The sequence below is a fragment of the Bos indicus x Bos taurus genome, chromosome 11, assembly GCF_003369695.1.
Source record: "Bos indicus x Bos taurus breed Angus x Brahman F1 hybrid chromosome 11, Bos_hybrid_MaternalHap_v2.0, whole genome shotgun sequence".
Lineage (NCBI taxonomy): Eukaryota > Metazoa > Chordata > Mammalia > Artiodactyla > Bovidae > Bos > Bos indicus x Bos taurus.
The window spans coordinates 36,304,502-36,321,589 of NC_040086.1; the positions used below are offsets into that span (position 1 = coordinate 36,304,502).

Consider the following 17,088-nt stretch of genomic DNA (forward strand, 5'->3'; position numbering starts at 1 on the left):
TTCTAATTCCAAAGTACACATATACCATAAGCTACTATCAAGTGCCAAAGAAATTATTCTGAGGGAAATACCACAACAATTTTTCTGAAAGCTTTTTGCTTAGAACTGAACATTTTAAGGTTCCTCACAATTAACTAGCTGTTAACTGAGTAATGAAGTTGTACTAAATTTATTTTCATACAGTTATTTATTAGATTTAAGCACAAAGTTCTCTAACCTTTGGTCACTAAGAAGTTACTTGGCTTCCCACCAAAAATGTAATATTAACTAAGTGCAGATAGAAAATGCTAATGGAGAAGCTGGAGACCAGGGAAGAGGGAAGATGAACAATATGTAAGTCAGGTTTGTACATTAAGGGAATCTAGCAGTTCACACCCAGTAATTTTTATCATGCTCCTTGTGACCAGTGCAAAGAGAAGTACAAATAATCATATGCTATCATTTTTAATGGACCTGCTTACACAGAAGAGGAAATCTATAATAAGTTTAAAACACTGTATGATCATAAATGCATTTAAGTTACGGGAAATGACCTAACCTAAGGAAGACCTGATATAGGTCAACTAAGTGTTCATGGATATAAGCTTGGGCATCTACAGGTATAATTCTGCTACCATTGAGAAATTTTACACTTTACTGTGTTCTAAAGAATATCTGAAGAAAAAGTAACAGGATATCCACTTACACAATTAACACTTACACAGCAAACAGAATCACAAACATGCTCACCATGCATTTACTGAAGTCATTCGGGTCCACCCCCGGCAGCGCTCTCATCAGCAGAGGTAGCATGTGTGTTGGGCCTTCAGGAAACCACCTGCCCCCGGACACCAGACTGCGGGCTACTCCAATGACACAACTTAGAGTGGCTGTGAGCTGGTGGGGTTCTGTTAAAGTCTCTAGTGCAGGATATGTTCTGCGGTTTGAAAACAGAATTAAAAACATTTTCCATGACAGATAAACATATGTAACACATTGAACAATTTTACTAAATTCATAAACTGCATCTTGGATTAAAGGTTTGTCCGCTAGCAGAGTATTCTGAGTGAACATTTGCTTTCAAGGTTAACAGAATCACAGAAATAAAGGAAAGGTACATGTTTCCCTAATTCCCTGACATCTCACCACAGTTCCTCATGCCGATTCCACAGTATAAATAATATTAGCTGGTAGATTTCTGTATTCTTTCAGCATCTTAACCCGTTCCCACATTCCAACAGGACTGCATCTAATCTAATCATCAGTGATTATTAGAAATCAGCAATAACACACAACTATTCCACTCTTCCCTTTTAAAGGAAAAAACAATCTTACTAAAATGTTCAAGTGTTTCCTATTTTATACTTTAAAAAAGGATTGTGTTCTAAAGTTGGAAATAACTTCTCAAAAACAGAAGAGAATATTCTTAACAGTAGAGTGAATAAAACAGGGGGACTAAGACAGATGCAATCTTTGATCACTAAGTCAGTATTTAAGAACTAAGAACACTCACTCTATGGTTCAGTGATTTCACTTTTGAGACTCTCTCCTACAAGGGAAAAAAGTCCGAAATGCACTCAGTTTAAGTTCTTCTTAATAGAAAAGGTAAATAAATAATAAGGAAATTTCTAAATAAAGTAGGAAAAAAGGAGGATTTCTAACTAGAATTAAAAAATATAACCAAACCTATGTTTATTTTAAAAGATGAATAAAACAAGCCAAAAATGCTTTAGCAGAGATGTCTTCAGGAGATATAAAATCAAGTGTCTAAAATTTTTTACTTTTTAAAAGACTTTAACTTGGAGATTCCCTAGCAGTCCAGTGGTTAGGACTCGATGCTTTCATTGCCTTGGTGGCCCAGATTCAATCTTTGGTCAGGAAACTAAGATCCCACAAAGCATGTGGTGTGGTTAAAAAAAAAAAAAAAAAGGTTTCTGTTTTTCTAAAAGAGAAAAAAAAAAATCTACAAAAAATGCTAGCCAAGCCACTTCTAAACAGGACAAAATTAAAACTAAGTCTCAAAAAGTATCATTGCATTGTCAATTTTGTCAATTTAGCATCTTGGTTGAGATTAAATTTGTCCAAAAATTAACTACTAAAGAAAAACGTGACAGATAATCGTATTTGTATTTATAAGCTTTGTTCCTTCAACTAAAAATTTATCTCACCAGTCATAATTCACCACCTGGAAAAACAATGAAATAAGGCAAAACAAAGGGAAAGCAAAGGAATACCAAAACACCACCTCAGAGTTCAAAATTTTAAATCTGCAAACAACTGAAGTCGTCCCTTGAGGCAAGTCTCTCCTCTCCAAAGAAAATCAGGGGACTCGCCACTGACCAAGAGCTCCTGCTGCCACGTGGAGACCAAGCGGCAATGAAGAGTGAAGGCTGAAGATAGAGCAGAAACTGCCTAACTTTCTCATCCCATTTCCTAATTAAGTTGGACACACTCGAAGTTTCAATGCCCTAAGACATGTACACAAAAAGACAGAGGAGGTTGGAATAGTGACGCCCAACTTAAGTATTTATGGCAAAGAAGACAGGGCAAGACAGCACAAGCAACTCCAATTACAAATAATGGAGCCTCATTTTGGTAGGATACCCTTCGCCAAGTAAACGTCACCAATTTTCCTTTCTCAACAGTGAGTCAGAAAACAGGCTGTCATCTGCATGCTGCCAGTAAGGACCTTGGACAAATCTGAGTCTTAGGAAACTCAAGCCATTAGATTCCTCTGGGCTCCAAAATCTAACATTCTTCTGCTTTTAACAAAGCCATTTAGAGAAGAATCCTAAACCTGAAGTTCAGGCAGCAAAGAATGAATAAAAGAAAGCTTAAGCAATCTGCTCATGAACACTCAAGACCACTGAGAGTGGCTCTCTCCTGTGAAGCACACCAAGCTTGTATTATGTCAGCCATGAGGCAAATGGAGAACTATTTTTGTTACTATTCCAACATACAAAACAAAATGAATACAATGAAATTGACAAAGTAGAAATGATTCACACAAAGTTATACATACAATACATGAAAATAATAAAGCTAAACAAATTTTCTTCTCTATCACTGACCCTAAGAAGCAGACATCCAGAATTATTGTCACTGCCATGTTCTCAATATTTAGTGACACTCACATTTTGTGAAACAAAACAGCCAGAGGTTTATTTATGAGCAAAAACTTCAATAACTAAAATGAGCACATAAGTCAAAATATTTTACATAAGTCAAAATATTCATTTCATGTCAATTTTTTCTCGTCAATAAATCTTTATCAAGTTACCAATCATTAGGTTAAAATATCTTGTTTCCTCTCTAGAAACAGGAATAAGTACCAAGATAGCAAAACAAGCCACAGAAAAGAAAAGAAAGCCAAGCTGAAGAGTAGAAGAGACAGATAACCAGAGTAACAGTGAACACAGCTGAGGCTTCAAGGAAACATGTGAATCTACACTTACCTTTCAAGTACAGGGGGTATTACTAACTCCGGTCTCATGAGTGCAAGGTTCTGCAGAGCCTGGGCTGCTTCTAAACTACCAGTTTTGCTAAACATAGCCAAGAGGACAGGCTGAATAATGCATTGTACAAAGTCTGTAACATCTTGATCTGTAAGCTTATGGCTATCAGGCACAGGAGTTAACCAAGAAGGTTTCTTGTATCTTTCACGATGTAATCTTCTAACAACACTGTTTGGCAACCGCTGAAGTAGTTTCATTAACTTGTTCTGGGGACACAGAAGCAGAAGGTCCTAGGTAGGTTGTCGTTCTCACAGAGATACTCACAGTTCCTCTCTACTGTCCCAAGTAAAAATTTTTCAAATAACAGCTTGTATAATAATTTTTAAATACAACCTATCTTTTTATTTTTTTAATTTTATTGAAGTATAGTTGATTTATAATGCTGTTAATTTCTGCTGTACAGCCAAGTGACTCAGTTATACACATATATTCCTTTTCATATTCTTTTCCTTTACGGTTTATCACAGGACATTAAATATAGTCACCTGTGCTACACTAGGACCTTGTTGTTTAACAGTTTGTATAATCTTATTACAAAGAACCTGTATGGTCTAACTAGGTAGAATAAAATACTCTTACCGATTAATCATCGATAATAATAAACACTTTCAAATTTCAGTTTTAATTTCTAGCATCACATGAGTCTTTCATTACTTGAAAAGCCATAACCCAGCAACTTAAAAAAAAAGCATACACACAATAAAACCGAAAAGATGATTCCACTGTTTTGTGGCATTCTGTCACCAGTTACTAGTATTTATTTCTATATGTTCTATAAACACGGCACCTTAATGTAAACATAATCATGCTCACACAGGAAAAGCTTAGTTGAACGACAGAAAATGTACACAATAGGCAAGTAGTCACATGTGACTATATCTTAAAATAAAATTCCAAGCCGTCAGAGTAAAATATGAACATTACTCACCAGCCAGCGGCCATTATTTGAAGGATGGTAAAAAGATGTGATGCTGTTAAACAAACCAGCCAAGTGCTTTTGCACTAGCTTACTTGGTCCACCCTGTTCAGACAAAAGAGCAGCAACATTAGTACCCACGTAATTCTGTAAAATTCAAGGGGTGAACAGGCCCAGGCCTATACACAAATCACTAACGTGGCTCACATTCATCCTGCTGGCAAAAACCAGTTCTACCTCTGAATAAAAGTCAGAAGCAATTCCCAGATGAATTTCATACAAGTCAATTCAAGACAGTCTACTAAAAATAAGGGCAACTTATTGAAATCGAATTATAAAATGGAAAAGATATCTTTCAATTCAGAGTTAACAGTATCTTTTACTGTTTGCAGTTAAATAACTTTTGCAGCTAAGGTATTCATCTTAAAATAACCAAGTATGCCACAGTAAGCATAAAAAGCATTCCTTAAATGACTGAAGAACTGAAGAATTTCTCATTGCAGGAAATATAGATTTAGACAAATGCATTCACATATTTATTAGTACTTCTAAATGTTTAAAGTGATTAAACTTGTTATATTTGACCATATTTTGACTCAAAAGAAAAAGATTTTTTTTTTCTTAATCTATTACCAAAACAAACACACAAAACAACCAACCAAAAGCAATATAACTAGGGTTGCAGGGGGAGGGGGAAAGGAGAAAAAGGCTAACATTCACTTTACCAAGTTGAACAACCTTGGGAATACAGGACTAAAATATAATAATAAAGGCCTTGAAACTGTCTGTTTCAAGATGATCTTTTTCAAGAAACAGCACAGATTCATAATGTATGCAAATATCAAGTCACTGTGTCACATACTCAAAACTAACATAGTATTATACATCAACTATATTTCAGTTAAAAAAAGAATCAGCACAGACCTAAAGTAGACTATCCAGTTACACCAGGAGCATTTCTTTCTGCTGAAATGAAACCCACACTCACATTTCCCAATTTAGATCAAACTATTGAGACCATAATTCCATAGCAAAATACCAACAAAATTTTCAAACTTCTAACAGTAATTAGCATTGTTGACTTTTAATTATATTAAATGTTCATATTTAACAGAAAATGAAGCTGCCAATACAAACAATTGTGTGAGCAACAGTAACTAAAATGATACCAATCACTATCTAATCCTGTGGCCCCTAAAGTCCAAGTTTCAACTCACTGCTTAAAAAAGATAATAAGTATCCAAATGTTTTTGCTCTTACAGAATATCAGAAAGAAAATGGAATTTCCCCTCTGTTTAATAATAAAATAACAACCAAAAAAAGAAAAGCTTGAAAGTTTCTTTTCTTTTAATCTTACAATGAAATTTACTATCTAAACTTCTGAGTTTCTCTGCTGGCTCTGTGGTAAAGAATCTGCCTGCCAATGCAGAAAATACAGGTTCGATCCCAGACCTGGGAAGACCCCATATGATCTGGAGCAACTAAGCCCGTGTGCCACAACTATTTAGCCTGTGCTCTAAAGTCCGGGAGCCACAACTCCTGAAGCGCATGCGCCCTAAAATCTATGCCCCACCACAAGAGAAGCCACCAAGGGAGAAGCCCGCACGCTGCAGCTGGAGAGCAGACCCCACAGCTACGAAAACCCAGCACAGGCAAAAATAATATTAAATAATTTAAGAGCCGAACTTCTCACAACCATTCTGTCTTTTCAACAAAAACAGCCAACTGAGCAGTGCAACCAGGGAGAAAATAGCAAACACAGAACAATATCAAGTTATCACATGCTGCTGCTGCTAAGTCGCTTCAGTCATGTCCGATTCTGTGCGACCCCAGGGATGACAGCCCACCAGGCTCCCCCGTCCCTGGGATTCTCCAGGCAAGAACACTGGAGTGGGTTGCCATTTCCTTCTCCAATGCATGAAAGTGAAAAGTGAAAGTGAAGTCGCTCAGTCGTGTCTGACTCTTAGCGACCCCATGGACTGCAGCCTACCAGGCTCCTCCATCCATGGGATTTTCCAGGCAAGAGTACTGGAGTGGGGTGCCATTGCCTTCTCCAGTATCACATGCAGAATAATTCAAAAAGGAGATAACTGTGAGGCAATATGAATGAAAACTTAGAGAATTATGGTATAAAAGTTGTTCTAATACTCTTATATGAAAGATGATATAAAAAGGTAGATTGTATTTTTACTTCTCTTCAATGATGTCAGAAAAATAATCCTTTATGTTTCTCTCCCTTCACTAAAATTATTTTGTCAACAAGCTTTGTGTTCAGTGTAATGTTTTATGTGAACACTGACAATAAATGCATTAATACTGAGAATATGCTAAACTCTGCTTTCAAATCTCACCTTCACCAATTTGACTTGGGAAAGCTCTTTTACCCACGACTCTGGTTCTCAGTCTGTAAAACTGTTACAGACATTCTGAATCTCTTGAAACTCTGCCCCCCTACTTAGAGTATAACTGACCTACAACACTGTTAGTTCTCGTACATAACATAGTGATTTGATTGTTCTATACATTACAAAAAGATCATTATAATCAAAACTCTGAACTTCTGACCCTTTAAAGGTCCATTATTTAAGGAGATTTATAAATGGTACATTATGACTACATTCTGAGTCTGAGAAACATAAGTTTACTGCATCAGAAAATATCCAAGAATCAAATGACCAACTAAGCCACTAATTTAGACTTATGCAATTATGCAGAATTTCTGTATGGTTAACCCCAAATTTATAGGAACTATATAAAACAAACAATGTACTACAAACCATCATGGCAGTGATCCATACTACAGCATGTCCTATATCATAAGCATTTGTTAAAAATCTTGGAACTAACACTTGACTGCTTCCCACTGGGAGGTTCAAGCTTCTCAGAATTCTTGTAAATACCTTTAAAAAGAAAAAAAGAATTAAGGATAACTATTGACAAATAGAAAGTAATTCGTTCATTAAATAACCTACGTGTTGTATATTGGTGTTACGGTATATATTTTCATTTGATTGGTTTTTATGACATATTGTTTGGTAATCTGCTTTATTCCTTAGGAATTCATATAAATAACTGTATACCTTTTTAAAATGACACTCTGAGGTCACAGGCATGCAGTTACGAAGCACTCATATTCAGGTACCCCAAAACAGGCCAGTGGCACATAGTTAAGCATAAAAAGGCAAACAGTAGGTAAGTGTAATTCAATGTGAAATATTTTGACTACTTTCTGCCTCTCTAAATGCACACAAAATTATTCTTCCTATGCTTTCATTCCAAGCCAAGGATGCACAAAAATATTTTCTAGCTGATTTCTCTACCTCTTTCAACTTTAAGACTTGATTTTCCTCTAAGAATCTGCATTTTAATCAGTCATGTAATATCTTAATACAATTAGATTTATATTTAAAACATAATTAAATATGTCAAATATGGGGGCTAAAGGTGGGAGAAATTTACTTCTCCATCTTAGTTTCTACTGGCTGGCAACAGCGGAAGGCAGCACAAGCACAGGCACTCGGAGCATTTGCCTTCCGCTGCTCCCCAGCCCTGTTCTAGTCCCCGTGTGCACCAGAACCAACCACAGCCCGACCACGCTCCTCCTGAAGCTCCAAGGTGATTCCCTGCATGGTAAACAATACCCAAGATGCAACACCCCTAGAGACATTGTCCAGCTTTACTTACTCTAGGAAGGTATACAATGTGATTTTAAAAGTGGGGAGTACTCTAGAAGAACTAACAATATAGTACAAAAAATTCACTGGAAGGGACCAGTGTATGATACCTTGAATAATATTCTTAGTACTTTATAAATTACTCACTCTGAAACTTAAAGAGTTCATGCCCTCCATTGGTAAGACAAAAAAAAAAATCAAACACTTATGATAGCTTGATATGATCTAATTACTTTCTGAAAAGAAATGACCCATCCTTATAAATTACTTATGTTTTTACTAACAATCAAAGCATTTGATTTTTCTGTGGTGCTAGAAATCAGCAACCACACACACTTCTCCTTAAAGATATGAAGATGATGTCAGTGCTATTGTACTTGTTCAAATGTTCTTACTTACCTTTGGTACATATGGATCCCAGTCTATGTATCCTATATTATCCGTAGCCAATCGAGCAAAGAGATTTACTAGTTGCTGAAAGTAAACAAAAAAGAAAGACAGTTAAGTAAATACATTTGTTGTTTTTAGGGGTCACAGTCACATCTTTTATCCATTTGTTCTTTTCAGAACAATTGTTATTGGCACAACTGAATTTAATATTTATATCTCAGTCTTTTCAAATCTCCAAATTTAGGTCCTGATTCTCATCACCCATATAAAATCAAATGCAGCTGAAATGCTGATTTTTTAAAAAAGGAGATGACAAAGCATCATCCACAGTGCAGAAAACAGGTAAAGAAGCTTTTAATCAAATACACGTAGAAAACATCCACCAGGTGTCCAGCACCACACGAATGGGGGTCCAACAGGGCCTTCCTCTTCACCTACTTCACAGTACACGCGTATACTTCCAGATGGTGATAAAACCAAAATAAAGAAATGTCTAGTTCTCTTGCTGCTAAGCCGCTTCAGTCGTGTCCGACTCTGTGCGACCCCAGAGACAGCAGCCCACCAGGATTCCCCGTCCCTGGGATTCTCCAGGCAAGAACACTGGAGTGGGTTGCCATTTCCTTCTTCAATGCATGAAAGTGAAAAGTGAAAGTGAAGTTGCTCAGTTGTGTCCGACTCTAGCAACCCCATGGACTGCAGCCTACCAGGCTCCTCCATCCATGGGATTTTCTAGGCAAAAGTACTGGAGTGGGGTGCCATTAGAATACAGCAAATACAATTCTAAAAAACTGATTACAACATCGCTAGTAGCCAATTTTAAGGAACTGAGAAGGGGACAAGGAAGGATGAGATGGTTGGATGGCATCACCAACTCAATGGACATGAGCTTGAGCAAGCTCCAGGAGTTGGTGATAGGACAGAGAAGCCTGGCTTGCTGCAGTCCATGGGGTCGCAGAGTCAGACAAGACTGAGTGACGTAAGTTACTTATCAAATGATCTGATAGTTACTTCCAAACTAAAATGTATATAAGAAAAAAATGGGATACTCACCCCCTCCCACTGTGGGAGATTTTGCACTGAAACCCAAAGGCCAATTAATTCATCAAACCAAAGTCTGAAAAGAAAAATGTTATGAATAGCAAGTGATTTACAGAAAGTGGTTTAAAGCCAGGTATCTTTTGTATTTTTTTTTAATCTATTTTTCTTACTGATACTATACCACCTAGAAAAAATAACACTGAAAGTTACAAACTTAATGGAACAAAAGATTACTTTTGTCTGAATATTCCCTTTTCAATTTATTTAAGCTAAAAGGAATAATCTCATCAAATTTCTACTTCATTGCTAAATAACTGTCTGTCCCTATCTAACACTGTTAAGCTTCTCCTTCCTCTCCATGCCCTTCTCCTTTAAGGCTTTCCTTTTACTACCTGTTCCTGCAACTCTCCCTTACTCTTTTCTTTAATAGGCCAACTAGTAATTACACCATTAACTAGCACTACAGTAATAGTTCCATAAAAGAAATGAGTCACAAAGTGTTAGAAGCAGTTAAATTAAAGTGGGAAAAAATATCTCAAAGTAAAGAAAGTGAAGAGAATACAGGGGCAAAAACACACTTGAATATTAACAAATTTTCACAAATGTCAAAGAAATTAAAAGTTTTTAGAAGTTTGTAATTAAAACTAAAATTTCATAAATATATAGCTAGATACAAAATTTCTGACTTGACAGATATAAAAGATGTGACATCTCACTATAGAAAACATAGAAAAGAGAGATGGTGGGAGGGCCAAGCATAATAGCCCTTCCACCCATAATATACTGATATGTTCTATTATCCTTCTAGTTTTTTTTTACACCTGTTACTTTTTTCATAAAAGTACAACCTAAGTATTTTTCATTCTAGGGTTTATTATATACCTGCAGTTATGAGAGAGAGAGACCCAAGAAAAACTATACTACATGATGAGAGTTAAAATCGAGGTTTAGAAAAATATTTTTCCCTTCCCTAAACTCTATGCAATGTAACCTTTCCATCACTGCCTATTTATTGAAATTTTCAATTCCTTTTTGCAGTTATCATTCTTCCTTTCCCAATATCTTTGAAAGCCCACATCTTATGTGGCTTGATATATAAATGCCTTATTTTCTCTTTATCTGCAAACCGATATTTAATTGTTTTAGCTTTCACACACATTTCAAGTGTAAGAAACATAATGCTTGAGTTGGTAATTTCTTTTTTACTTATTACTGTACTAGTTTGCCTACATACATACATATATATATGTATATGTGCATGTGTGCATACATACACATATGCATTCCTTACTATATTCTAGAATCTATCGATACACATACACACACGCATATATATATATACACACTTACTTAAAACCTTTATGATGAAGTTCTGGAGGAAGGGAGGTAGGAAGAAATATTTCAAAATAAGTGATGGCCTTTTGCATTGTTACATCAAAAGGACACATTAAAGGCCGCCATTCTTCTAGCATCTCAGCTGTGGCATCTGCTGGAAAATACCTAATAAAAAGAAAGTTTTCATGTATTTGGTCATTGACTAAAAGCTCTACATCATTATATGACTGACAAAAAAGGGGGAGAAGGGGAATGTACTCATAAGATAATATCACACATTACCAATGTCAAGTTAGCTGACAAGAAACACACATTTTTACAATTCTAAAATAAACAGCCTGTCACACTTAAGTTAGATAAGGTAAATTTTCTTCTTGTCTTTGGACCTGGAAAAATGCTATAAAGCTGATAAATCTCAGATTCAAATCACCTACAAATTTAAAACATGATTGCTGTTATTTTTTTCTTCCTGTGTGCTATATAACAGCAATAAGAAAAAAAAAAATCCTGTCACAGGGAACCCAGTCTATATAAGAAACAGATAATCAGCAAAGTGAGAAAGAATATCAGCCCAGGAACCTCTTGGCACCTAAGGAACAAACCATTTACCCTCACTAGACCCTGAGTTCTCCTGTGTGTAAGAAACGACTGAGCTAGATGATCTGGTCCTACAGGCTCTAACATTCTAAAACCCTAAGACATGGGCAGGAGCATCCCTGGGGCACGGAAGATTCAGAAAAATAAAAGCGGAAGTGTACAGACAAACACAAAATGAAGACAAGGGATAATGAGGACCCATTATCCATTTGGGTATGGAACGGATACCCAAATGGGGAGGCAACTGGGGTTTAAAATAATGACAAGCATCTTAAAATTTCAGATTTGAATATGGGCCAAAAAAAGGAAACCCTTTCAAATACACTTGGAGGTTTGGCCTATACATTGTATTATTAATCTTATTATATCTTTATATCTCTGTGTTACTAGAATCACACTTCACTGCCTATCTTCAGAGATCTTATACACTGAATCCTCTTCCAAATTTTTCATAGTCAACTGTCAGCCAAGTAACCCAGAATAAAAGCTTGGCATTCTACAAATTACCTAAGAACCTAAAAACCAGTAAATACCTCAGTGATGATCAAATTTCACAAAATAACAATGCTCACTAGTAGCTTATCGAATAACTTAGGTTAGTTCTTAAGCTTCTTAAAAAGGAGACATTCTATATCTTGAAAATACATTTGTCCAAGACTGAGTAGTATAGTAGGTCAGCAACAAAATCTGATCTATAAACTAATTTCAACTCTTATAATAAGCATATGATAAATACACAAATTTCCATTCAAAAGAATTCACTGCATTCATAGCAGAAGTACATGTCTTAGAACAGCCTGATAAATAAGAATGAAAAAATAGTTCAAGACCATACATCTAGACTTTAATTAAACTAAATTCTATCCACATTTATCTTTAAACATCAGAATATGGGATATTCAAAGTCAAACATTCTACTGAAATGGAAAAAAAAAAACATATGGGCCATCTTCTTATTATTCATATTTATATAATACCTACAAGGCTCATTTTGGAAAATAATTTTGACTTGAGTAACAATACTCCAGGGATATCTTTCAAATGAAGCCAGTTATACACACATTATTGCATTCTTACTTTCTAATGGGTGACTGACACCCACACCCCTTAAACCTTTCTGAATTTATAAATGAAATCTGAAAAGTTCAGTTCAAGAGTTGGAAATAATATTGTGCTCAGTGACTAACATCACAACGTCAGACACTATTTATATCTTTAATTTCCTTTTCAAGGCATACTAGAGATGGGGAAAAGTCCACAGAAACAATAAGAAGATTTATAAATTGAGAAGCTACTTACGGTCGGCAGCTCTTCACGAGTGTTTTGAGAACATTTTCTACAGAACTGGGGGGAAAAAGCCATTTGGTAAATTAGGTTGGTACATTTTAAGAACAGACATAATTCAATTAATAAATATCTCTAAGATACACAGTTATATATTATCTGTGTACACGCAATAACTAATCCTTCTCCTTCATATGCATAAAAGTCTAATGACTACCTAAATGCTGTAATCTACTCTTTCCTTTGTCTTCATTTTGTTCATTCTGTACAATGAACGAAAGGGAAGAAAACTGGAAAAAGGGCAAATCATCTTCAATCTTTACAAAGTGGGCAGCAATGACCATACTTATCAACACATCAAGAAGTATGCTCAGAGGCTTCAAACAAACAGTAAAGTCTAGAGTGCTTCTATCAGCAGCTGCCAGAGACTAGTTTTCTGTATCCTACTGGTGAGAATTTTACAACCCTCCAAGGCACTTTATTGCCAGGAACAATTATCAAAATAACAACAGCCACCTTTTTGACCAGCTACTTAAAAAGTTAGTTGATGAATATTAAAGGCTGTAATTTATTTTCCAACTTGTAGGTGGTTCAAGTGACTTTAGTAAAGCAAAATAAACACTGGTATATGAACTTATAAATAACACTTCTATTTTAATGAAAAGTCTAGTGTGTACTAGTTTAAACACACATCACCAGAATGGAATACTTAAAATATTAACTAGGCCACAGTCAAAAGAGGTCAAATACAAATCAACAAAACAAAGAGTGATTTCGAACTGGAATTTTAAAATAAATCTGTGCCTACTTATACTGTGATGTATACAAGTAAAAATAAAGCTAGTCCCTACATCTCAAAAGAACAAATTATGGGGGAAAGAGGTAACTTTTAGGCAGTGCTTCCACCTGACACTTTCTCATTAAGCTTCTTGGAATTCTTAAGTCCAGAAGTCTATCCAACGTCTCTGAAAGCTTAAGAACTAATCTTAAGAAATTCTTCAGGAAATTCTAAGGAATAACACAAACCAAACTCAGCACAAGTAATCGATGTAGTATATAACCGAGAAAGAAAACTACTAACTTCATTACTTGAAGCAGTAAGAATCTTCTTTAATTTCAAAAGTAAATATTTAGAACAAAATTAACTGAAGAGGAAACTGGGCTACTAATTACATGAGGTAATTCTAAAATAAAGAAGATGACCACATGGCTAGAGAGCCATCGTGGAGCATTTTCTGATTATCAAAGAGAGATATTAACTTCTCTCACATAAAAAAACTCACCAATTCAGAAACAGTTTAATTGAGGGAACATCTAAGCTTGCCTAGTTTTTTTTTTTTTTTTTAAAAGGTGGGGAGAGGGTGGCAAACTTCTCTCCAACTACATTTACAACTCCCTGAAGACCACAACTATGATTTTTACTCCTGGGCATTTCTGAAGGGCTTATAACAAGGCTGTGTTCATTTACATATATACATATATTACTAATATATTTATATATTTATTCATTTACAAAGCTCTATAAACCTTTTCTATCAGGGCAATAAATAAAAGCATGGATCTTTGGACCTTCTTTTAGTTTGGACTGAAGACCCCCACTGAGAAACAAATTTTAGAACTCATAGATAAGATGTGAAGGTCCATCAGGTTACAAACAAAACAAGAGATCAATTTAAATATAGATTTAAAAAAAAGGTAATTCTAAAAAAAAAATATTCTAAAATGGTAAACTTATGATTCAAGGAAATAAGCAGAAGATCTATAATTCTACACTTCCTAATGTCTGTTTTCATGTTAACTTTACATTTATTTTTAACTATTTCTGTGGCAGTATTTCTATTTGATAGTACAACACAGAAAACCTGCTATGCTTACTGGTATTCTACCAACAAACTTTCATATAATATGAAAAATGATTCTAGAAAACCAGTCACAAAAGGCTGCATAGCTCTACTTTCTCCACTTCCCCTCACGCTTCAGAAGAACAGGTGGTTAATTGTAAGACTTGATAGCTGTCACTTCACTCACTAGAGGAATGGGGTGTGTGGGAATGTGATTCAGTTCGTCTAAATGAAGTCAAATTCAACCTCTCCTTATATATAGGCCTGTGCCAATGGATTTATGCTCTTTATCCAGAAAAGGGTACAATCTCTCTAACCTGTGATATCTGTATAGTGACCTTTTGTGATTCTTGTAATCTCTCAAGATGAAGGGAACAATGTTTCTGTTTAAAAATAAAATAAAAGGTTAAGGCTAGATGCTACTAGATTATATTTCACTAATTTTTAGAGGGAGTGAATAATCACTAAAGTTTTCCCAACTGTTGGAAATTTCTAATGTTAAAGTGACAACAATTCAAAACATTTCTTTTTTTTTAATCAATCAAAAGGGATCTAACAGAGGAACTAAGCTTTGGGTGGGTTTTCTCAAACCCTCTTCCCTCTTAGTAAAGGCATGTTAGGTTGGAAAGAAAGCCACAGTATATCATGTAATGAATGGTTCACAGCTTGGGCTCAGAGTCAGACAGATTTGAAGGTGAACACTTGTCCAACTATCTACTAGGAGAGAAATATTATATAACCTCATATCTGTATAAGAGAAGTAATACCTACCTCTCAAGGCTTTTATGAAAATTAAAGATAATGTAAAGAAAGCAGTTACCTGGCCCAGAATTAAGCACAATAAACGTTAACTATAATTATTTCATATTTAGCCAACATAAATTATATTTTCAATCTCAAGAACTAAAATTTTGTACTAATTTTGCTTTTACACTTGTTCTACTGCCTCTGAGTAGCTATTAATTTATATTTAGGAAATGGCATCAAAATAGTAAAGTCTTCCCCCAACTGACACCCTATTTATCAGGGCAGAACGTAAGTTCCTGTCCCAATTCTTGAGCTCTTGTCCCAGTTTCAACAAATGACTCTGTGTGAATTTTTCTTTTTGGGAAGCAAGTTCCTTATGATTCCTTATGTTAATAAAGTAAATGCCAAATATGTAGCCGAGAAGCCTGAGGAAAGCCAAAAGCTTTGGCCTCGAGTTACTGAGATAGTGGACTTATATAAATCTGGACAATGTTCATGACGAAATCAAAGAAATGTACAGCAAATGATATAGTCAAAATGAGAGTAGATGGACTGCCCATGGCCAGAAGAACATTCAGCTTCACTTCACAATTCTTGAGCTAAAAATTAACTTCAGAGTAATCAGACTGGCTTTCTTATAAATGAACTAGGAAACTGTAACCCTGGTATATTCTACATACCTCTCCTTCAACCTCCCTGTAACTTAATACATCCATTGTTTCCTGTTTTTCCTAAATCAAACAAATGTACCATCAGTTAGTCAAACACTAGCCATCTCAAAGCTAATCTTTTAAAATCTAACACTGCTTATCAGCAAGTAGTCATCCATCACAGCCACTTCACACAAAATTTTGTTGTTGTTCAGTCGCCAAGTCGTATCTGACTCCTCGTGACCCCATGACTGCAGCATGCCAGGCCTCCCTCTTCATCACCATCTCTCAGAGTTTGCCTAGGTTTATGTCCATTGAATCTGTGAAGTCATCCAACCATCTCATCATCTGCCATCTTCTCCTTTCCTTAGTGAGCTGCCTACATTTGTAACTTGTAATATGCTACTCCAATTAAGTGCATGGAACACTGTTTCATGACATAAAACCATGACCCGAAGATTCAAATGCTTCTTTTATGAAGTAAACAATAAACAGCTCTTAAGTTGCTAGTATTAAGTTCACAGCTACCTAGATCTTCCCCAATTTTTTCTATTGAATAATAATAAACAAAACCCCTACAAATTGTTTATCCAGTAGGAAGTAAGACAGATGAGAATAAAAAGGGTATCTTGCCCCTGAGGCAAAAGGAAAGGAGGACAAAGAGGGAAAGGAAGCAAAGGAGGAGGAGGAGGATGGGACAGAGAAGACCAAGGGAAAAGAGAAGCAAGTTTATAATCCTTGTTCCAAACAATGGAACCAGCTTTTAAAATCATGTTGAAATGCATGGCATTCTAAGCAGTGGTTTCAGTAAAGACAAATACATAAGGCACAGGAGTTTAAGACTTGAAAGACAAACAGTTAACAAATGAAGCAACCTTTCACTTTTGATTACTAAAATAGTATTCTAAAAATAGTTATGAACACATGCAGTCAGCTGACAGAACTGTTTCAAAATGTGTCAGAATACATCTAAGACGAAAGTACTCAAAACAAAATACCAATTCCAAAAGCATGTCATATTAAAGGGTTCTTTAAGAAATTTTCTAAAATAAAATGTTTATAAAAAGTCACACTTCTATCCCTTGTTTATGAACACTTGCTATTCTACTGTATTATTGATAA

At 35.4% G+C, this 17,088-nt stretch overlaps 1 protein-coding gene across 2 annotated transcripts in view; it reads right to left on the bottom strand.

Moving 5' to 3' along the window:
* Positions 1-17,088, bottom strand: part of PSME4 (proteasome activator subunit 4) — a 100,178-nt gene that overhangs the window by 52,710 nt on the left and 30,380 nt on the right. For both annotated transcript variants that reach the window (XM_027555278.1, XM_027555280.1), the window contains exons 4-11: positions 12,744-12,788; positions 10,863-11,012; positions 9,525-9,588; positions 8,484-8,558; positions 7,188-7,310; positions 4,423-4,515; positions 3,435-3,700; positions 730-916 (exon numbers count right to left, since the gene is read on the bottom strand). In XM_027555278.1, coding sequence (XP_027411079.1) covers positions 730-916; positions 3,435-3,700; positions 4,423-4,515; positions 7,188-7,310; positions 8,484-8,558; positions 9,525-9,588; positions 10,863-11,012; positions 12,744-12,788 — 1,003 coding nt within the window. The remainder of the gene's footprint in view (positions 1-729; positions 917-3,434; positions 3,701-4,422; positions 4,516-7,187; positions 7,311-8,483; positions 8,559-9,524; positions 9,589-10,862; positions 11,013-12,743; positions 12,789-17,088) is intronic.